This window comes from Aplysia californica, unplaced genomic scaffold (genome assembly GCF_000002075.1).
Source record: "Aplysia californica isolate F4 #8 unplaced genomic scaffold, AplCal3.0 scaffold00146, whole genome shotgun sequence".
Classification (NCBI taxonomy): Eukaryota; Metazoa; Mollusca; class Gastropoda; order Aplysiida; family Aplysiidae; genus Aplysia; species Aplysia californica.
In genome coordinates this window covers 861,456-884,273 of record NW_004797416.1, presented here as the reverse complement: position 1 = coordinate 884,273, position 22,818 = coordinate 861,456, and the positions used below count along the sequence as shown (strand labels likewise).

The 22,818-nt window shown below is 40.1% G+C and overlaps 1 protein-coding gene across 1 annotated transcript; it reads right to left on the bottom strand.

Moving 5' to 3' along the window:
- Positions 1-3,320: 3,320 nt before the first annotated feature.
- On the bottom strand, positions 3,321-22,441 carry LOC101849840. Its single transcript, XM_005097109.3, has 11 exons — positions 22,310-22,441; positions 15,081-15,181; positions 14,485-14,606; positions 12,337-12,701; positions 11,628-12,050; positions 10,911-11,033; positions 9,057-9,194; positions 7,302-8,147; positions 6,481-6,761; positions 4,757-4,831; positions 3,321-3,635 (listed from the first exon to the last, which is right to left on the bottom strand). The coding sequence occupies exons 2-11, from the start codon at positions 15,147-15,149 to the stop codon at positions 3,504-3,506; spliced, it is 2,574 nt and encodes an 857-aa protein (XP_005097166.1). The 5' UTR covers positions 15,150-15,181; positions 22,310-22,441; the 3' UTR covers positions 3,321-3,503.
- Between the last annotated feature and the right edge of the window lie 377 nt (positions 22,442-22,818).

The window sequence follows — 22,818 nt, the reverse complement described above, 5'->3', positions numbered from 1 at the left end:
TTTAAGTAAGGTTCCATGTAGGCCAGTCCAGTGAGTACAGCGCGAGAATGCTCAATCACCCGCACCAGCGCATTAGTCTATCGCCGCTTTTCGCATTGACCCTCCGGGAACGTGGTAGGCCTCCAATGCAGAGGCCAGTCGTCCGGGATATATGGCCTCCCCTGAGAAGGCCTAGGTTCAGGCCTATAGTTGTCTTAAAGTAAAGAGAAGATTTTCTTGCTTTTTGTATCTGCAGATTAGACTTGGGGACCGTCATGTTGGATTACAAAATACATTTTTTAAGAGCAATAAATTAAAAGATTTTTCTCCACAGTGCTTTGAATTTGAAGGGAAGTTTTGCAAAAATGATCATACCGTGTGACATGAAAAAAATGTATCTAATGTCTGGTCATGTGTGTAAGGGGATGCATCAGCCTTCATGCAAGGATGTAAAGTATTTTCACAGAGGATCAGATATGTTTATATATTTTGAGGCATTTTCACTGTGGATTGGATTATATGTTTATGCTTTTGAATACATTCTGTCAGAAAGTTTGAAAAAATAAAACAAATACATTTTATCATATCAAGCTTTATCTCCTTTGAGAAGTTTGCGTTTCCAATAGAGTACTTACTATGGCAAGCAAGAAATAATATATTATGTACCGGTACTCTTAGGCTACTACCGCACTACGACATTCTTGTCTCGGACAGGACTGTCCAGTCCCACAGTCGATTTTTTGCATGTCAAAACAGATACCACACTAGGACAGGACTGATCCGGCGCGTAAGGCGGCTTTTTTGTTGTTGCCCGAGGCGGAGTTAAAAATGCATTCCAAAAATTTCCTAAATATTGTCAAAATCATTCAAATAAGATTTTCGTGATCAGGGACCCAAAATTAGCTAAAATCATGCGGGGAACGCCATTTAACTAATTCCATCCATGATTTTTTCAGGCTCTGGACTGAATTATTTTTCCCTGTTCAGTTTTAAACCTGGGGTGCATCTATTTAATGCATTACTGTGAAGCTGTAAGTTACTCTAATATAATGTATTGTCATACCAAACTGATGGGAATTAATAGAAGAATCTGTTTATATCAATAACAATGACCTATATTCTGTTTGTATTGTATTTTCCCTCAGACAAAAACGAATGAGGTAAAAAAATTGCAACACCTCTTCGAAAATTTCGACTTACCGCATTTTCTCAGCTCTACAGTACAAGTCCTTATAATCCATAGGAATCAACACAAAATTGTAGCGATATCACCCTAGCACACATTTATGCAAGAATTTCACAAATTTAATTGAATATCTTTCATTGAAGGGCCTTTTTATTATACCTGGCTCCATGTTGTTTACCCTTACATAGTGACAACAAAACGATTTTTGCAGGAATTTTGCGGAGTTTCAATAGATTTTGGCACTCAGAGATTGAGGTCAGGTTTGTTTACAATTTCTACTTCCTTTCGACAACTTAAAAAGTAGGAACTATGTTAAAAAGTGCACATTTGTTTTGGATTTCGCTCGGATTTCATTGAGCCGCTCACAGCAATCGAATGGCGGTACAGTGGAGTCCACTTATAACGAGTCCTGAAAGAACGAGAAGTCTGTTATAAAGACAGTATTCTAAAACCCCGTTTTTTTCCTCTCTTTATCTTTGTAAATAAAATACTGCTATAGCGCAATCAAATGAACGTGCGAGTTGGTTATAGCGGAATATTCCTGCCGCTGTGCACAGCGTATAGGCCATTTATACATTATGTAAAACATCGCCAGTTGAGAAACTTGTTTGTGATCAAGCAAAACAAAGAATGGGAGAGCCCATGTGTGCCAAAGATGAAGGCCAGAGCGAATGAGTGGGGAGGGTGCGGCACGCGCAGACAAGCCGTTGTGAAGCAGAACGCATTGCCTGATAGTGACAGACAAGCCTAGTCTAGATTATCTAGGCCTATCACTATCATTTATCATGCCTCTCACTTCTCCAAAACCGTGATAGGTTACAGTTCTGTGATGGATCATGGAGCGAATGTGTGCCGTGCGCAAGCAGACGCAGGAATGCACCACAGGGTGGGGTGGGGTGGGGGAAAACACAGCAGGCGAGTTAGCCTAGAGAACTTTCGTTCTGATAGCCAACGCCGAGCTGTCAACATCGCCAACACTAGAGAAAGAAACCTGATTCAATTTTTGATCAAATAAGACCTAGAGGTCATGTTGAACAAAACCATCATCAGAGGAGATAGCAAAAATAAATAAACAGAACAACAAACTCATAGATTAGGCCTACTTTATTATTTCCTTTGAATTTATTACTGGATCCCTTACAACGAGAATCCAGCTATAATGGACATTTTGTACCGGTCCCTTCCCTCTCGTTATCACAGGATTCCACTGTAGCGGAAAAACTCAGAGCCGCTGTCAGCAGCCATATGGACGGAATCAGTTAATGCCCGATTGCGAAGTTAAATTATATTTTTTGTGCGCATGTGCGTTTTACCATTCCGCCCGTACTAGGCTTCTTGTCTTTATGTCTCGATTGCAATAGCCAACGTCAGCCTTGTTGTACAAAAATGGTTTACTTAAATAAAGTTTTCTATCCAATTTGGATCAACATCCATTTAGATGAGAACAGACTGTTTAGAAACAACCGGGGAATGCAGCTGACAATAAAGTGGAGAATTGAGATGCAAAACATGACCATAGGGGCCTACTGCACCGTGTTGTGTGTAGAAGCTTTGACTTTCCTGCAGATGTGCAATGCACCAAGTGACCTTGATACACAACTTTACCATTGACCATCAATTAAAAATTAAACTATTTGCTAAAATTTACATTGTATCGCATCAAATCAGGTTCTTCGGGAGCTATTTTGCTTATTTTAAGACTCTGATTCCGAATATGGAATCAGTTTTGAGATGCGATTATTATTAAAAAAATTTTGTGCCCCAAGTTTAATCCTGCGTGGCGGCAAATTTTAAAGTGATTATACGTCACAACGCGCAAGCTCCACGATCTTGACAGCAGGCGCCACCAAGTCTGGGACAGTTTTGTCTTAATGGGGTAGGCAGCTATATTTTTCTATAATCACAGACGGTATTACCCCGGGACTGGGATAGTCCTGTCCTACCGACTTAGTAAAAATTCACAAACGCTCGGGACTGAAAATCGACAAGAATGTCCGGTCCCAACAGGTGAAGTACATTACACTCAAAGTCAAAGGTTCAAACTCCAGACAGGTCTGTCCCGGAACGAACTGTCGTAGTGCTGTAGAGGCCTTGCATCTACTGCAATGGAGAATATAATAAAAGGGATAAAAAAGTAAAAAACTAACTGAATTGCCAGATCATGTGCAGGGTTCTTTAATGTATTCTGATCAGACACATGCACTTGGATGGCTCAAAGACCAGAGGACTGATCCAACAACAATGACAAATAGATCAACAATTCAACATCAATTATATTCCAAGTTTAGATAATGTCTGGCTCACGCAGGAAGCTGGTGGTCAAGGATAATGATAAACATTAGTTCCTCAAACAAAGAGACAGATGTTTACACTTGTCAAAACTGTCACTGAGCACACTGGCAGCCTCAATGTCGCTCACTGACGGTGCCTGCACCGTGTGGTTAGCTGTGAGAAGGAGTTGTCTTGTGCGCTGAAACAACAGAAATTTGGCAGACTAGTAGACATTCATCTCCCCACAAACATGAACATCAATTAGTAGGTTCCACAAAGAAGATAAATGAATTAAATTAATTGACTGGTCATATATATCCGGCTAAACATTATATCATTACTACCAGAATAATACTAGCCCAGAAACTTTGTGGACGAAGGTGAGTGTAGAGAGTTACTGAGGACCAACCAACCCTCCCCCAGTCCTGTGGGGGTGACAAATCAGCCCAAGTTTCTACCTGTGTCCATTCTCGTTACACCTGACCCTTACTACGAGCTTGAGCAGACTGTTACATAAAGTTTTAACTCGACAAGCACTTCTGGGGTCGATATGTAGTCTCATGTCAGGACCCTATTAGTTTTTAAGTGAGAGATATATAGCACTTGAAATGCAATTAGGTCATATCAGTGCTAAAGCTAAGAGGTTTACCAGAAAATAACAAATACAGACACCTGTTAGACACCCAGGGACTCCGTTCAAGGTGTTGATCCCCATGCCCATGTCAGTATATACCAATGGCCATGGGATTACACAAGATGTCATCATCCCCCCAACTCAAACAAAAGCAATAAGTTACTGTTTGTACAATGTTGTTTGAATTTTTTTTTAAAACCCTAATATGTAATATATATTATATATATATATATATATATATATATATATATATATATATATATATATATATATATATATATATATATATATATATATATATATATATATAAGGCCTATATATATATATGGCAATCAAAGCTACTTGTTTTTCGGGATGTGATTTAGTGTGATTTAGTTTGGTACATCAATGAATACATGCAAACACTACTGAGACCAGACAATTCGAACAGAAGTTTTATACTAGCTGAAAGTATTTTTTTCCTAGTTTGCAACCAAATATTTTGTAAAGTTTAGATACTAGGTTTTCAGTTGAAATGGCTGTATTATCAGTTAAAAAAAGTCTCCAGGAGCAGAGCAGTATGGGAACAATGAAAAAGGAAACAAAGCAGAAACAGATCATGGATCTACATCACTTCCACTTCGAAATCTCTCACATGTCAAAAATTTTCAGGAGAATAAAAATATCTCTGACACTGATCACATACCTGTAAGTCTGACAACAACGTCTTCAAATTGGACATAGGCTCTAGTGATGCATCGTCCTTTTGCTCCATGAGGCTCTGAGAGATGTATGCAGAGATTGTGATGAGAAATGTAAGCGGAAACTACTGGTACGAGGGTAATTTGTAAAATGAACACCTTGTGAGATGGTGTAAGGCCTCTTTCATACACATCAACCAAACACTGTCCGCCGCGGTCGACACAGCATCTGTGTTCACACACATCGACTTTAATTTTGGCGTATGGACAACAATTCATCACCTAGCTTCATTTGGCTCTAGTCTATCATTGAGGACAGGCGTTTGGAACTGGGGTGCTTATATTACCTGTATCTAGAAAAGAAGAAAAATATGATGCCGTAGAACTCTATGGGTCCATCCCCTGAATGTGCCTAGTCACACCTTGAGCCATGCCAGAATGAAACATACGCCGCCCATACCAAGGTGGTTGTACACAGCGGCATGCCTTGGTCGATAAGTATGAAAGTGTCCATAGACTGTTGTGGTTATTTCAATGCACGGCGCCATGGAAGATATTTGCTCGATGTGGGTGAAAGAGGCCTAAGTCAACTAAGAGTATGAATTAAGATTGAACACTGTCGACAAAAGAAAAAGGATTCAGTGTGTATACAAAGAGCTCACAATCTTTGATTCTTTCACAGGAAAATCAGGATTGCAATAACATATATGGCATTTTGCAATCTATATCACATTTCTCATAAACTGATTGATAACAGAAAGATAATACAAAGCAGCATCTTCTGAAGACTTTTTTTTAATGTGTCATCCTAAAGAACATAACAGAAATAACCAACTGAAATGTTTATTAAAACATGAAAATATGAAAGTAATCACAAGAAGACGAGTTCCTGACGGTTGGCTAGGAAAAAAGCTACTGTATAGATGAGGACTATTCAGAAAAGAGCCAAACACAACAAAAATCTGGACTATAAGGCAGCCTTCAAGAAAAACGCGAAACTCACAAACAAGATTCCCGGTCAAAAGAAACCATGAGGATCATTCATCTCACCAAAAACTGCTATTCTGTTCAATGATTTAGTATGATGAGCCCAGTAACGTAGAGACCATAGTGCAGGACAGCTACGCATAACTGAAGGGCCTTAAGTTCAATTTACTCAAAACTGAAGGGTCTAACGTCCAATTTACTCGTAACTGATGGGCCTAAAGTCCAGTTTACTCATAACTGATAGGCCTAAAGTCCAGTTTACTCATAACTGACTGGAGCCAAGTTCTACTCTACCACAAATTAATGACCAGGTTCAAAACCTATTTACCCAAACTAGATTGGGTCAAAATCCTTTATTTACAACAGACTGAGTTCAATTTCTTTACCCATAACAGATTGGGGTTCAAAACCTATTTACCCAAATGAGATCAGGTCAAGATTTTTTATCCACAACAGACTGGGTTCAATTTTTTCGCCTGCAACAGATTGGGGTTCAAATCCTATTTACTCCCACCAGACTGAGTTCAAAATCTGCACTAAAACAATAAAGGGGACAAATTCTTTACCCTCACCAGATCTGGGTTCAGATTCTTTACCCAAACAGAAGGAGGTTTAAAACCTGTTTATCCATATCTGGCTGTGTTCAAGTCTTTTTAAAATTAAAACAACTGACTGGGTTCAAAACCTGTTTCATATTCTTTCCTTATTGAGTGGAATATTTAATCAGAAATTTTCCGCTTACCTTTACTCTCCGAACAAGGGCATTCCTCAGTTGTGCCACTAGGATGGCATCACTGCTTCTCAGTGTCACCACAAACTTGACTTTTTCCTGAACTGAGCATGTTGCAGTAGGCATGTCCCCACAATGGTCAACGGAGATGGTCACCTGGACCCCATCTGGTCCTTCCAATTGACATGATGGTGACATCACGCTCTCGGCTGACATGTTACTGTTATGTAGAATGAGCTTGAGAATATCCACTGGTTCACTCCTCTGAGCTTCTTCATCTTTGAGTGCTAGATCTGAAACAGACATTGAGAATCATGACTTGATAGCCATTTCTCAGCTTAAATTTCTATTAAAAAATACCAGCCCTACATTATTCTGATCTTTTCCCTTCACTCATCTGTTCAAATTCTCTAAGTTCCTAAAGCTATTCAGTCAGGGACAGCAACATTGACAATTGTTTGAGAACATAAATGTAGTATTGGAGGAATAAAGGAAAAGGAAAAAAGTGGGAGAACTTTGTACATTTTAAGTTTATCCCTTTTCATGAAGGCTTTTCATGTATGTGTCAGGTTAGTGTGTTGTATGCTAAATTAGGGATGAGGAGAAGTCAGCTACTGGACTGACTCTATCAAGTAAAGTAAGCTTCAAACAGAAATGTTCATTGTTAATAGTTATTATAAAGTTTCACAAGCAGAGAGAAGAAAGGAAACAAAGGACAGTATACCATATATTGGCAATAAATCAGGGATTGGCATATGTGTCGTACTATAATTGATAGCTGGTGGAATGGTATGGAAAGAGGCAGTAATATACAATGTGAACTTCTCACTCACCTCTGATGTCAGGGATAAGGACAGCTGCTTCAACAGTTGGGGATGTCCCCGTGGATACAAGTCTCCTGGACTGTTCTCCATGTCTTTCCCTGGACTGAGACAATGCTATGAGTTCTTCGTGCAGCCACAGGCTCTGGTGTCCTGGAGAATTACTACTGGAAGAGTCGATGTCAAGTCTGGACAGGAAATGGAAAGCATCCACAACCTCTCTGTGCACCTCCACCTTTAACCCTTTGACATTCTGATCAAAGCAATTTGTGGTCAGCATGAATTCAGCAGACTTCAAAGTAAAAATAACAGAGAGTTCAGACTGCCCCCAAGGCATTGCCTCCAAGGCATTCTCTAAAGGGATCGAGAGCACCATGCTCGAGCTTGTATCAAGACCTTTCACTAGGGGATATGAGAAAGTGCATAATTTGTGTTTTGCTGTCATAGTGAAGGTGTCAACACTAACTGTGATCAGCCAGTCACTGGAGAAAGAACACTTTTTGTTTGTTTTAAGTTTCACTTCTATAAACCACTTACGAGAATAACCATCTTGTTGAGAAATGATTCTGCATGTACAAGCAATAAGATCATCCGTGGAGGAGGAATGCTTCTTTTTCCTTTTCTCCCAAAGCATTAGGAGTGAGGCAAAAATGTTCAACTGCTGAATGTAGGAATCATATTCTTTCATTTGACTCTTCTTCTCACTAACTTCCACAGAGGATTCTTTGATTTTCTCCATGACACTCCTCAGTGACACATCCCCAGTCACACTTTGACTTTGAGCAGCATCCTGCTCCTCCACAGAAATGGAAACCACATCCAGATTGCCAGTGATACCTGTGACTTTTGAAGCTGATCCTGAAAGATCAATTTAAAAAAAATCAACATATGTGAGGCATCATGATGAAAGGCGCTCTTCAAAATAGTGAAAGTAAAGAAATTGGCATTTTTCTTACTGTTGGGCAATTTTTTTCTAACTTTCTTTTTTTGGCACAACACCTTTTATACCCATTTAAAAACACATTTCGGTGTGGATTTTACTGAAAAACATTGATTTAAGGCACAAAAAATGTCAATTTTCAGTTTCAAAGGACTCTCAAAATAAGGAAATTACCAAATTTTGGCAGTCATTTTCTCCCTACTTTCACCTCTGAAAGCAGGCGACCTTGACCTCTTTCATTGCAAATTTTTTTCACCAAAACCAAGGCAAATGAAGAGGCTTTAAGACGATACCAATAACCTCATAGGCCCAAAAATTGACGAACGCCTGATTCCACCATGTCGCGACACATATGGTGAACTTAAAAAAATTAGTGAATTTGTTTTAAAGGAATGTTGCTCAATTGCACAGGAGTAATTTGACATTAAGATATGTATATTATGCATACCAGATTTAAAAAAAATAAAATAAAGAAGAAACATGAGTTAAGCAAGTTCAGTAGAGATCAACAGGAGGGATAATAAACAATGTATGTTTAACTACATCACAACTGCATTGCTGCTTTTTAAATATCACATTTTTTTATAAGCATTGTACCAAAATCACAATTTTCTTCTTCGGTTATAATGTCCATACCAATATATTTTGTGCATTACTTCAGAGGCAGGATAACTTCTTAAAGCCTATCCTAGATCAAGACAGAAAAGCAAACTTAAAAGTCTCTTGATGAATAAGGTTCTAAATTGCCACTTCAAAAACTTAAACTGGGCCAGAAAACACTTAAACAAATAAGAACTTTTCCTTCTGAACAGAGTGTTAGTCCTTACCCATAGAGTGTAGAGACCCTGGTACAAGCTGTACAATGGCTGACTTTCTCGATAGTGTTGTGGCAACAGACAGAACAGTATCTGTGGCTTTCCCAGGCTGTCTTTGCACCGTGAGTTTGCATGCTTCGATACTGTGCCCTGGAGACAGCAGACCACTTTCAATGGGTTTTATTCTGGCTGCACATAAAAGACCTTGTTGCTATCAGTACACAACCGTTTCAACATGCATAAAAAGTGACTGCTTTGCTCTTATCAAAAGGAATTTACAGCACTAGTGTTAACAAATAATGAACAGTAAGACCCTGATAACACCAACTTCACAGTACCAAAGAATTTCTTCATGTTACAGCAGAACAAAAAATGGAAAGGAGACTCCTGTATTACTGTTCAGATCAAATGCTAGGCCTTGTTTAACCTATTTTCAGTCATAAATAACACGTGCGCAGCTGTCGACTTTTGGAAATTGAAAAAAAGGAAACCTTATCTTTAATATCAGATGGATGCTTAACCTTATCAGTATGTCGTGTTTTTCTATTGTATCCATACGATGTGAGGAACTCTGTGCCACCACTTTCAAAGAGGAAATTTACTCGTTAATCCGATCCATATGCTTTGCATAGCAGTCTGTCAAAATGATTTTTTGAGAAATACTGAAAGTTTCAAAGAGATCTTCCAACTAGAAGTATTCTAAAATGTGAAGAATACAACCCTGGGGGTACAAAATGACCCCAGGCGTACGGATAGGGTTAATGCACAGAACGAGGTTCAAGGGAAGTTGTAACTGTTAACTTAATGGTTTACTCATTTACATAAAAAAGCAAAAAAAAACAACAATAAATAACAAAACTTCGAACAGGTAATTCATAGGTGGACGTTATAAAGAAATATAGTTACAAAATATTTTTTAAAAGTGGGACTTTTCCAACAAACTAGGGATGGCAGGCAGCTTCCCAGTGTCACATTTTCCTGTCCTGTGAAATGTGTGATGTGTACTGACAATGGTAGGATATGTGAGTGAAAAAAAAAGGAAAGAGGAAGAGTCAGCCGAAGGAGAATGATGAAACTGCTCAAAAATCATTTATGTTATAGTTAACTGGATCAGATGGAATTTTTTATCAAATTGAGGGAAGCTGAAGGGCAAAGAATAAAGAGAACCCCCCCCCTAACCCTCTCAAATCACAGTCACCATGTTCCCTATTAAGCCTCTGGACTCGCTAGGCCTAGCTTTCTTGCATGATGAGATTTCAAAAAATGAAATCAGAAGTAGAATGAGAGGAAAAAAGTGCACAGATTTAGGGCTACTTGCTGGGCAAACACTGTACAGCATGTCTAATGATGTATTTGTTTCTCTTAGACACAGTCTTTATTCTGCTTGTTTTTGTTTTAGTAGAGGTTTTACGGCACTCGCAACTTCATAAGGTCTTATGAGCGCCATCTTTATTCTGTAAAGCTTACATGGGGAAAAAGTCACAATGGTCAGCCTACGTAATATCTTAAAATCTAGTTTGAACAACAGATTTGTCTCCAGAGACCTGTGTGCAACACATCACCTCAGTCACTGTTCACTACTCAAGAGTAGATTTCATGGTTTTGTACTTTCACATTCCTGCTGGCTATCCAAGCTATTTAATTGTCTGAGGTTGGTCATTTACGGATTGAGTATTGATTTTTATGAAAGTAAAACCTAAAAAGTTATCCTTTCTCTTTCCATGGAATCCAAACTTTCTTAGAATTTGGTGCTGGTGTATGAGGTTCTTAGTACAGTTTAAGACTTACACTACACAAAGTCTATGCTTCAGCTACAAAAATCAGAAATTCAGGAAAGGACATAGGAACACCATTCAGTTATTATACCTGTGCTGTAGACCAGATACGGTTCTTTGAAGACACAACAATTGATGGGAGATGTTGTGGAAAATCTTAGCATGGCGGGACTCTGTGCAGCATGTGATGAGGGTAAGAACAAGCAGCAGTTTCCTGGAGGATAAAGCACTGTAAATATGGGTCATAACAAAAAATCAATAAGAATGTAAACTATAATGGCATATTTTTTTGCAGAGGGAACATTAACAATTGCAGAAGAATTGTGTTGCACGAAAGGATGTTGTAAACCTAGGTAGCACAGCAATTTGGGCACAGTAAAATTAACAATTTCTTCTTGGACTAAAAAAGAATGGTTACATTAGGGGCCCCCTAAAGTGTTTCAAACTGAAATCTAAACAAACCAGGGAAAAGAAAAATAAGTAAACATAACCCCCCCCCCAATAACTTTATACATAGATCACAGTTGCAATGTCTGAAGGACAAGTCATTAAGATTAAATGATTTGAAAAAGAAAACATTATAATTCTGCTATGCGATTAAATCTAAAGTTTAACACTCATTCCAAATCTGTTGCCAAATTGAATCACAATTACAAATTATAATATGACACTACATAACATCAAAAATGGTCATCTACTATTTTAAAGGGTTTTAGTTTTACTGTAATTGTATACTGAAGATTTTATTACAGACTAACAGTAATGATACAGAGTTGATGCCTTGATGGAAAAACAAATATTGACTTGCCTGACTCAGAGCACACACATAATGCTTCTGAATCTTCACCATATTGACCCTCTGGGCTAACTGACAGCAAAGCATTTTCCAGGGCAAGTATTGCTGCACTGTTCTCTTCACTGTGAGCTGGCGGGCCGTGAGTTACCTTGAGCAGCACAATACTAGTAATCCTGTGGTCAAGCTGACAGGTCACCAAACGGGTATCCAGAGATGCTTCATAGCTCAACTTTATTGGATATGAAAATACGAAACCATTCGCAGTACTCAGCATGAGAACAGGTGATTTCAAAATTGTAGCCTCAGTCCCAAACAACGAAGTGAACAAATGTCTGCCAAGGCACAGCGGAGCCTTTGCTTGACTCATCATATCATCAGACAATGACCCTGACTCCTCCCTCAAGACAGCAACATGCATAAGCCTCCCCTTGGCTCCTGAGGACAGAACATTAAGCCAAACTTTTATACAAACTTTTGCACACAATAAAAAATACAAAGTACACACTGAGAAAAGTTAAGAGAGAAAAGTCAATCAGAGCAACACTGTCTCTCAAGAAAAAATGCCATTAAATGCTCCATTATCAAAGTTACTCACTACTTTTAATCATGTTGTTGAACTGGTAAAACATTTCAAATCAAAGGTTTTAGGCTGTATCAAAATCTAATCCAAACAAACTGCAGTTGTAGCCAATCTCCACCCCCCCCCCCCCCCCCCAAGTACCTTCAAGTAGTAGTTTGGTCATCACCCCAGTGTGGATACACAGCTCAGGTGCCACTGTTGCCGCCGCCGGTCTGACAAGCAGCACATCCTGTCGGTACAGACGTACAACGGCGCCACCAGAAGCGCTGGTAAGAACACAGACAAGGTTACCGACGACCAAAAGGTCCAGTACTGGACAGTCCAAAGACACAACCAGATCTTGAGATGACAGGCAGACCACTTTATTATTGACTTCATTGTCTGTTGGTTGCTTTAGCTTTGAGCTTGCACCTTCAGTCCTTCTGTGGACTTCGACACCATCTTGAAGCAGATCTCCGAAAATGTCCTCTGATGCATTGTCTTTGTCCGTGTCAATTTTTTCCTCTCTGCAAAATCGCAAATTTACACTTTCATACAACAGTAATCAATAACATACAACAACAGTGGTCTCTGGCTAATAGCACTCCAGATAACAGCAGCCTGCCTTAAAGCAGCTGGCAGCATGGAACTGAATTTTCCTATACAGTCCGCGCCGGCTTTAAGCACGCTGGCATAAAGCACGTTTCGGACTCAAGCATGCTAAACGGCTCTTACAGAATTTTTGCTATATAAATTACACGCCTTTAAGCACTGTAACTTCGGCTTCAGGCACGCTTCATTTACAAGACAGTCAATACTTTAATGATGACCCATCGAAGTTCGAACACGATCTACACCAAAGCAGTGAGAGTGTTAAGAGAAACACAAAGAATTCAAGTGATGGACACACACACATGCGCAGGGAGGAAGGCAAAGAGATGCATACAGCCGCTCGCATGGACAAAGGATCTCGCCTAGTGCAAAGCTACGCACAGATGAAAAAAAAAATACAAAGAAAGTCGGGGAGACAAGAAAAGGAGGCAGGCTGCGATTTCACCTTATTGACCCTCGCTATCCGATAATCCTGATTTGGTATGACACGCGAGTTGGGATCAAAGACCGTGTATTCTTTGGGGGGGGGGGGGGGGGGGGGGTGAAGGCAGTGGTATGAAAGTGGTACGCACAGGCAGTGTGTAGGCCTAGTGTGCTGTTTCGTGACTGGCCGTCTCAATTAAGTTTTCCTTTCCCATTCAACCTCAAAACAAAACAAACAAACAAACAAATGAAAACTACCATGGCGGGTAAAAATAACAGTGCACACTTTTGCGGGACCGTTATAGGCCTACTTACAAACAAGGAAAAATCACACAAGAAATTTTCTACATGAAAATCTCTGGATTATATCTACTCCGCACTCAAGCACGCTTCGGCATTAAGCACGCTTATGCTTTCTCCCGATGACCTTGCTTAAAGCCGGTGTGGACTGTATATACATCTATAATTATCACTCGTTAGTGCACGATCGTAATCAACAACTCCATGTTATACTAAAACCATTAATAGTATGATTGTTCCATGACTAGTGTCAGAAATAGATCAACCATGAAATGACTTTTTAAGCACTTATTTCTCTCCTTTATTACTTGAAATTGTGGCTTTGCTAGAAAGAAAAAGAATGTATGCAGACAATGGAGGTGTGAGACAGAATTGAGCTATGAGGAAAGACTATGACCAGCCATTTGTGGCAGGTAGACAGAGTGAGAGGACTTTGTCATAACTATAAGTTGTTGTCTGTGATTGCTCGGCACAGGAAAACTTCACACCTCAGGACCAGCTCAGTTCAAAGACACAAACTACTGAAAGAGATCAGATGCTGCCAATGCTGGGTGGTTCAGATCAATCAATGAACATTGCTTTGAACTACAGACTTGAGTATTTACTTGATAGCAGGTTCGCATAAAAGCACACCTTTCTTGTCACCTGAGGTGTATGCTACAAGCCAGAGACCACTACATCTACATCTAGCCAACAGCATTGAAGTAACAACAAAACAATCAGAGAGGAAACAGTAATTTACATAGACATAAAAAGCTGACATATCTTTATTTGCAATGCTCTATATATTTGAAATCTCTTATTAATATTTATTTGACATTAAGTAATTCTAAGTAAAAAAGACATGAGATGATCACTGATCTCCAGGGTGACATTGCAAACACAAACATGACTGTAACAGGGCACATTCAGGGACTGTTGCTTTTTTTCTAACAAACTCAACAGAATAGCTAGGGTGAATGAAGGTCTTATTACCTTGAATCAGTCAAAGGCACACACCATATTCTCTTGTCTCGCGTCGCCAGAACCACTGATCTCCTAGCATCAGAGGACAAGAGTGCAGCAGCAACCACAACACAAGGAGCAACAATCACCGTCTGTATTGAGAACAAGTCATCAAAAATCAAAACTCACTTGCACCCAGATAGTCGTATCCTTATGCTCCATGACTCGTTACTTTTCATATATGTATTATAAGTACTAAATGTGAGGGCAAACCCCTGACTATCATTTGTGAAATAGAGACCATCTAGTCTGATGAAGGCATTTGAGTTTCTTGAAACAATTTTTCATGAGGTTAAGTTTTAGAAACCTGTGTACATTAAAATAGTTAAGGCAGTGAATCATGAACCTGCATTATCATGAATCACGACAAAAATCCTAATGCAGAGCTAAAAGATCTGAAGATCATCATGTGCGATAATTGAGGGGGAAAATCAAGAAGCATCAAAATCTCCCACAGCAATATAAACAAAGAGGAGACTTCTTCAGAAACATACTAAATTCTATATAAGCTTTGAAACTCAGTTATCAGCATTTCAAATGTTACTAAGTACAATTCAGTTTCTTACTTTGCACTTCTTGCTTGAGGAGACCGACTCTACCTCTGCATGAATGAAATTGCCAGCGACAATTATCATACTGGCATTCTTTATATGCAAAAGAACATCACCTGTAAGAAATGAAAAAAATCATTTTGAGAAAAACAAAAGACGCGCACACTCTATAGTAGCCTCATATGCCTCCACGCGACATTAATTCAAACAACTCACAACAAGTGAAAGAGGTCAAGGAATGAGGAAAGACAACTATTATAGAGCTGTACCCCGGTAGCAAACCCGCTCGTGTTCGCAAGCCTTTAGTTCAAGTCTCAAGCCTCCAATCACCAGGTCAAATCATCAAATCAAAAATTGAGCGGACTCCAGCTCTAAGACAGAGAAAATGGCATTTAAACATTAAGTGAAGGGGCCATAGTTTGTGAATTTGTGATAATAATAATAATACTGTCGAACCACCTTTAACCGAAACCTGAGTAAGACAAATCTCACAAGTGCTTGTGAAAGTGCTCGAGTGATGCTACTGCATGGAAACTTTCATGGGTAGCAAGAGGCCATGGGTGTGAAATTAGTTTGACCAATGCCTGTCGTTCTGATCTAGCTGAGCAAAATTATCTTTGAATCATTGTTCCAAGTATGGGAGGGATGGCACTGGTTGACTGTACTTATTACACCGATGGGTGAGACTCACTAAGTGGGTGGAAGCAAAAAAGATATATATTCAATCGTTTCTGTTTTTAATAGGTCCAACAGTGGTCCTATGAAATATAAGCACTAGTGGCAATGAATAAGTAGGACTGAAGCATGTCAATTTCAGAAAGGATAGCATCATGTGAAAGATGTGAAGCTTTGACCACTGCATGCTGACCAGACAAGTGAAAACAACAGCTGGGCCTCTGAAACCCCCTCCATCTCCTTCTAAATTTCCCTGTTTAAGACAGATTTTTTTCTGGCTCCCCTGCATTCTGTCTTGTACAGATTCAACAGTAATAATACTGATCATAATATTAAAGATCACTTAGTGGTGGCTCTAGGTACTTCACAATAAAATAAGATTAATTAGATTTCAATGAATGTTTCATGCATACTGATCCTCTACTTTCAATATTCAACTTTTACTTTTTTCTTCCGCTTGTACCAGTGGGTGTCGCGGGGAGACACAGGCGTCTGTCTGCAGCAAGGCGAGTGGCCTGTAGGAGGGACATCCTGTGAGCTCTGAGGGTGTCTGCTACAGATTTACTCCATCGTGGCCTTGGTCTTCCTCTGGCCCTCCAGCCAGAATATTTAATGTTGTATGATCTCAGAGCTGGATGGTTTGAGGGCATCCGCATGAGGGGTCCGAAGCACTTGATATTTTGTTTTTCAATGTGTGGTAGGACTGATGTTGCTCCTACGGTGTCCCTTATGAATTCATTTTTTATTTTATCTCTTCTTGTTTTGTTAACCGCTCTTCTTAAGCATTTCATCTCGCATGTGACCAGTTTCCTTTCTAGGGCTTTTGTTAGGGAACATGTCTGGCACTGATATGTGAGTGTTGGTAGGAAAATAGCATTGATGAGCTTTGTCTTGGTGCTCATGAGGATATTGGGATGTTTCAGGAGAGGGCCGAGTTGATAGCTGATTGCGTTGGCTTTCTGGCATCTAGTCTCTATTTCTCGATCAAAATTTCCATTTTCTGTGAAAATGCTGCCCAAGTATTTGAATTCGCTGCTTTGTTTTAGTTGGGATCCGTTGATGTTGATATCCACTTTGTTTGGTCTCCTACTAATTGTCATGACTTCCGTCTTGCTAATACTGATCTTCACGTCATATTTTGTGCAGCTCTCATTTAGTTGGTTCATATGCTCCTGTAGTTGGGTCTTGTTCATAATTGCCAGTTCGTCTGCAAACATAAGTTTGTTGAGTGCCTCTGGGTCTGGATTGGCCTCCTTTGTAATCTGGTCCATGTAGATCACGAAGAGCAGAGGGGAGAGATTGCAGCCCTGTCTGACTCCGGATGTTACTGGGAAACCAGTCCGATGTTCCACTGGTAGTGCGGCCTGCGCTTCTGCTGTTGGCACAGATAGCCTGATCTAGTCTAGCAGTTGTCTTTTGATGTTGTACTGCTCCAGGATCTTTCAGAGCTTGTTTCTATTTACTCGATCAAAGGCTTTTTCTCGATCCACAAATACGAGATGGAGATCTTGGTCGTATTTCAAAGCCCTCTCACACAGTTGTCAGAGTGCGAAGATTGCATCAGTGCACCCTCTTCCTTTTCTAAAACCAAACTGGGCGTCACTGAGAAGATGTTCTGCTTCGTGCCAGAGTGTCGCTCTAGGACCTTTGCATACATTTTCCCCACAGGGCTGAAAAGAGATATGCCTCTGTAGATGTTGCAGTCTTTCTTGCTGCCCATTTTCTTCCATATTGGCACCACTATCGCATTTTTTCCAGTCTGCTGGTATTTTTCTCTCTTTCCAGGCTTTCTGGAAGATGATTGTAAGCCAATGTATTCCGGTTTCATCGCATGCAAGGATGGCTTCAGTAGTGATGCCATCGTCTCCAGCTGCCTTGTTCTTTGGACTAGTCTTCAGTGCTTCTCTCAATTCACTCACCAGGGTGGTAGGTTCTGAGTGCTCTGGGTAGTTGGCGATGAAGGGGCACTGTGTATTTTGTGTTTGTACTCCAGATGGGTTTAGTGGTTCTTGAAAATATTCTTCCCATCTCTTTATTATTTCCTTCTCTTCGTGTAGAGCTTCTCCATTGGTACTGTTGATGACAGTGGTGGGTACATAGGGTTCGTCTCTCACTCTCATTGCCTTCACCTTCTTGAAGAATTCTCTTGATGAGGTCTTGCAGGTTTCACTTGGCTTTTCGTCATACTGGGTCCATGACTTTTCTTTTGATGTTATAACGACTTTCTTGCTGTGCCTTCTTGCAAGTCTATATTTAATGTAGTCCTCTTCGTTTTTTTATTTGACCCATACATTGTACAGTCTCTTTTTTTCCCCTGATAGCATCCTTAACTTCTTCGTTCCACCAGGCTGTTGCTTTTCTGTGTTTTCCTCTTGTCTTCTTGGTACCACAGACTTCTTTCATAGTGTCCAGGAGAGTTGTTTTGAAGGGGTCCCAAGCTTCCTCTACGGTTGGTATTGTAGAGTTGATAGAGCCTAGCTTTTCATTTAAGGTGCATCTGATCTGAGCCTGCACCTGATCATCTGCGAGTTTATGCATATTTAGTCTCTCTTGCTATCTTTTATGTTTTTTTGGTTTTCTTTCTTTCTTGGTGGTCAACGTTGTGATGATTGGCTTGTGGTCTGTGTCCAGGCCTGCATTGGGGATGGCTCTTGAGTCTGTGATTGTGATTCGCATTCGAGATCTCGCTAATATGAAGTCAATCTGTGATGAGACCTTGATGTTGTTCCATCTGTACCAGGTGTAGATCTGAGAGGCTCTGTGCCGGAAGAAGGTGTTGGTGATGAAAAAGTCGTGCTGTGCACACAGTTCCAATACATGGTAGCTGTTATAATTGCATGGTGTTCTGTGGTCCGTTTGTGTCTCCTTTTATTTTCTGGAGCAATAATAATATCCACTGCCGGCCTGCTAAACCAGTCGCAGTTTCAACATTCAACAATTTTTTCAATTCATAATACACTCGTAATCTGATGAAGAACACACATCAAAGGACAATAATCCCTATGGCTACTTATCACACTTGCTGTTGCAAGAAGAATAAAACTAGAAAATAAAATAAGATTGTAATAATGTGTTTTTAGACTAGATTTAAACGCAGTCAAAGTAGGTGGCCCTCTAAAATGCAATGGGAGGGAATTCCATACTGAGGGAGCAGCTGTTGACTGTTTAAAAAGCCCTACCTCCATTTTTTAATGACAATGACGACAATGACAATGACAATGACAATGACAATCTTTATTCATCTCGCAGGGAGAAATTTGTCTTGGTAGTTGACAATGGCGGTAGACGTTACAAAAGTGAGACTTAAAGGTGCACTCATCACGCAAACGCACAACAAGACAGGACATTAGGCCAAGTAAATACATGTCTCACAGGCTGGGACAACCCGCTCCGTAAAACATTCATTCTCTCTCTCTTTCTCTCTCTGTTTCATTTGTAGCACTGTGTGTTCAGTAACCTCACTGCAGTTGGTACGAATGAATTTCTATATCTGTCTGTTCTTGCTATTTTGGAAATGTATCATTTACTGCGGGTCGATAGTTGAAATTCAGATGTCAGTGGGTGGCTATGGTCACTAAGCATTATTTGCGCCTTTTTTAGAACGTTTGTCTCGTGCAGATATTCAAAGCTACTTAGGTCTCTACCAATTGTTCTTGATGCCTTTCTTATCAACTTGTTTATTTTTATAATGTGCTGCCTTCCCAGATTGCTACCATAGCAAGTGATACCAAAACTTATCAAAGTTTCTATTGTGGTGGTGTAGAAAATCTGAAGGATGGATGGATTCAGATTGAAAGACTTTAGTTTCCTCAGAAAGTACAGCCTCTGATTTACCTTTTTAACTATATTGTTTATGTGGTTTTGCCATGTAAATTTGTAGTCCATTGTAAGGCCAAGATATTTGTATGAATCCGTGATTCCGTATCCCATGGAGAGCTAGAAAAACAAATGAAGAAGTCTTGGTTGAAGCAAATTATAGAAGACAACTTAGGACGAATATAAGAAAGCAACAGGCAAATTTCTTCAGACATATAATACAGAAAGAAGCATTGGAGAATATTGTAACAACAGGCAAGTTTGAAGGAAAGAGAGGCAGAGGCAGACAGAGGGAAAATATACTGGACAAGATGACAACATGGCTAGGAGCAGCAAGAACAACAGACACCATTGTTGCAATGCAAGACAGAGTGAAGTGGAGGTCCATGATCGCCCACACCAGTCGGCAAGGCACCGGATGATGATGAAGATGAAATTTTGAGAAGGAATACAGTATAATCCACTTATAAGTTATATCGACAGTCAATGTATCAACATTTATCACAACATATTTTCCAATTACGAAATTTTTCCTTCAATATCTTCACTAAACAATTTCTCTTATATCAACTTTTTTTGGCCCACTCTGCTTCGACATGCTTCCTGGATACCTGGCGAAGCCCACGAACACATATATAGGGGAAAAAGTCACACTAACGGTCAACGCTTTAGTTCTTCATTAAGTCCGCAAACCCGCCAAGTAGCCTATTCGCCACATGAGGCTAAAGTCGGTCATGTAGGGCCTTCACAGTGTAGTCTCCAACACAGTAAAGTGCCTCACAGACGTAAGTGTCTCGCGCGCTGGGCATCACCTCCCTACCCCACTCCCGATTGCTCCCTCCCCTTCTCCATCCCATTCTCAGTCTGTCGCTGGTAAGTGCCACGGTCAGTGAGTCAGTGCCTCGCTTCCATTTTCCTCAGCAAGTGGCCATAAATAAGCCTTACATGGATGCTACAACAAAGTTTGTGCTGGTGTGTAGCGTGTGACTCGTGTTGCTCGGTCTTTGGTATCGTAACTCCAACTCCCCCCCCCCCCCCCTTATTAGTTTCACTGTGTTGTGTAAGAATCAAGGGAGGCAACCAGCTTAAAAAAAGTAGCGTTGTCTTTTTACCTCTGACCTCCCCTTGTTTTTTCCTCTTTGGCTTTATATTTTCATTTATCGACATTTTTATATATCAGCATCAAATCCACTTCCCAAAGCATTTATATTTATATTTAAGCGCGGTATACTGATGTTGTAAATTAGAAAGATAATATGAATTATGGACTAGAAAGATGATCTATAAGGTCGTGAATGCCCCATTTCTGTTGCTTCTGTTTTACTTTCACTGTGTGTAGTAATTTAGTAACTGTCTCGGGAAGGAAAAAACCTCAAAGTTAAGGAGGTAGGCCTACTTGAAGACCAGTAGGATAGGCTATTGGCAGCTCGCTGATTTTATAAAACAATCGGGAAAAGACAAATGTATAATGCAGTTTCTGTTGAGGAACAGGAAAAATGTTAAATATGGTCATCTTAGACAGATCTCATGGATAGTATCAATTACCGTGTGTGCAATCACTAGGTGTACCGCATGTGAAGCAGACAAGCAATTCGACCTTGGTCTTCCTCGGTTTTTACCATCTGGCCAAGGAACTTTCAACAAATGGATGCCGACCGCGGTGACCAAGCGCGAACGGTGGTCTTTTCTTTACAAAGGATAATAGTAGGGCCGGGCAGTGGGCAAAGGTATTATGGGAGGGAAATAGATCTATATATGCAAAAAAAAGGGATGAAAGTGGTGGGGTGGGCCTGGGGAAGTAAGATGGAGAGAGGAAAAGTTAGAGAGTGAGAGAGAGAGAGAAAGGGGAGGGGGAGGGGCTGTCTTATCTCACTTGCGACTGGGCCCTTTCACCAGTCACAAGCGTTGAAGACTGGCGTTTTGGGGGGTATTTCAATAAATCACCACAACTCTAAGTCGGGAGTCTGAGTAGACCGACAATAATTCAAAGGAAGTGGCTATTCTCACCCGGGATGAGAATAAAAATACGATCTACCTCTCACCCCGGGTGAGACTTGCCAGCGTAGGCTATTCTCACCCGGTGTGAAACAAGACCTGTTTTTCCTCATTTTGGAATACTTTCTATCGATGTGGATGATCAAATTGATAAAAGCCAAGAAAAAATTACGTTATAGCACAAAAGTAAGCTAATTTGATCGTCTTCAAAGATGCTATGGCGGGTCGCCATTTTGTTTTGCCCGGAAGTTCTCAAAAGATCTACTCCTCCCCTCTCTCTCTCTGTCTCTTTCTGAATACTGTCTATCAGTGTGGACGATCAAATTGACCAAAACAAAGTTAAAAAATGATTTTAAACAAGAAAACTAAATTAATTTGGTTGTCTACAAAGATGCTATGGCTATTTAACTTTCCGAATCGAGCCGAACTACACGGGTCGCCATTTTGTTTTGCCCGGAAGTTCTCGCGCTACTCCTCTCTCTCTCTTTCTCTCTCTCCACTGCCCACAGACACAATCACTAACAGTAGTAATAGATCTAGAACGTTTGTTCACAGCAGAGAATTCTATAATTCTGTTATCACAGTGTAGAATTCTGTGGTTCAGGGTGAACGCTTCACTGGTTGGCCTAGGCTATAACGGTGAACGCCCACCGGGTGAGAATAGCCAAAAGACTCGCCTGCGCTATTCTCAATAGAGGTGGCCTAATTCAAAACTAGATCTAGATCTAGAGTATTACATTAAGTTCAAGTGAGCTTGCCTTCATTTTCATCATGGCAGAAATTGAATGAGAAAGTTCACTGAATCACTTGGTGAAAACTTCAGAAATATAATCAGGATTGTGATATATTTACTCCACTTTACAAAGTTGCAGCTACTTCTAATCAAATAGTCCGCGCGAAGGACTGCAGTCTCAGCAGTCTGCTCTACAGAATATTATTAGCAGTCAACATAGTAGCAGAGAGTATCTAAGAGTCTCTGATAGTGATAGTAGTCAGAGCATGAGAAATTTTTCTGCAAACGTTTTTCGTCTGTTTCGAAATAATAATAGATCAATTATTATACTAGCATAGTAGCATCTGCGTTTGTCGCGGCCACGATACACGAATCGCGGCCGCGATTTTTGCAGTTTTCAAAAAGAAAAAGATACTTCATAACATTATTAGACATGTATTGATAATTTTAAGGTGTCCATGAGAAAGCTATTTTCATGTGAAGAATATAAGTTATTAACGCACTATTTATACTGCTGTTTGTCTTTTATGTTTC

What these genes read in the sequence shown, in the direction of transcription:
- LOC101849840 (XM_005097109.3), bottom strand. Translation starts at nt 15,149, where the DNA reads ATGATAATTGTCGCTGGCAATTTCATTCATGCAGAGGTAGAGTCGGTC. An exon ending in GACCAAACTACTACTTGAAG is followed by an intron (nt 12,051 to 12,336) that starts GTACTTGGGGGG and finishes TTCTGTCCTCAG; the next exon opens with GAGCCAAGGGGAGGCTTATG. An exon ending in CGTTGTTGTCAGACTTACAG is followed by an intron (nt 3,636 to 4,756) that starts GTATGTGATCAG and finishes CTGTTGTTTCAG; the next exon opens with CGCACAAGACAACTCCTTCT.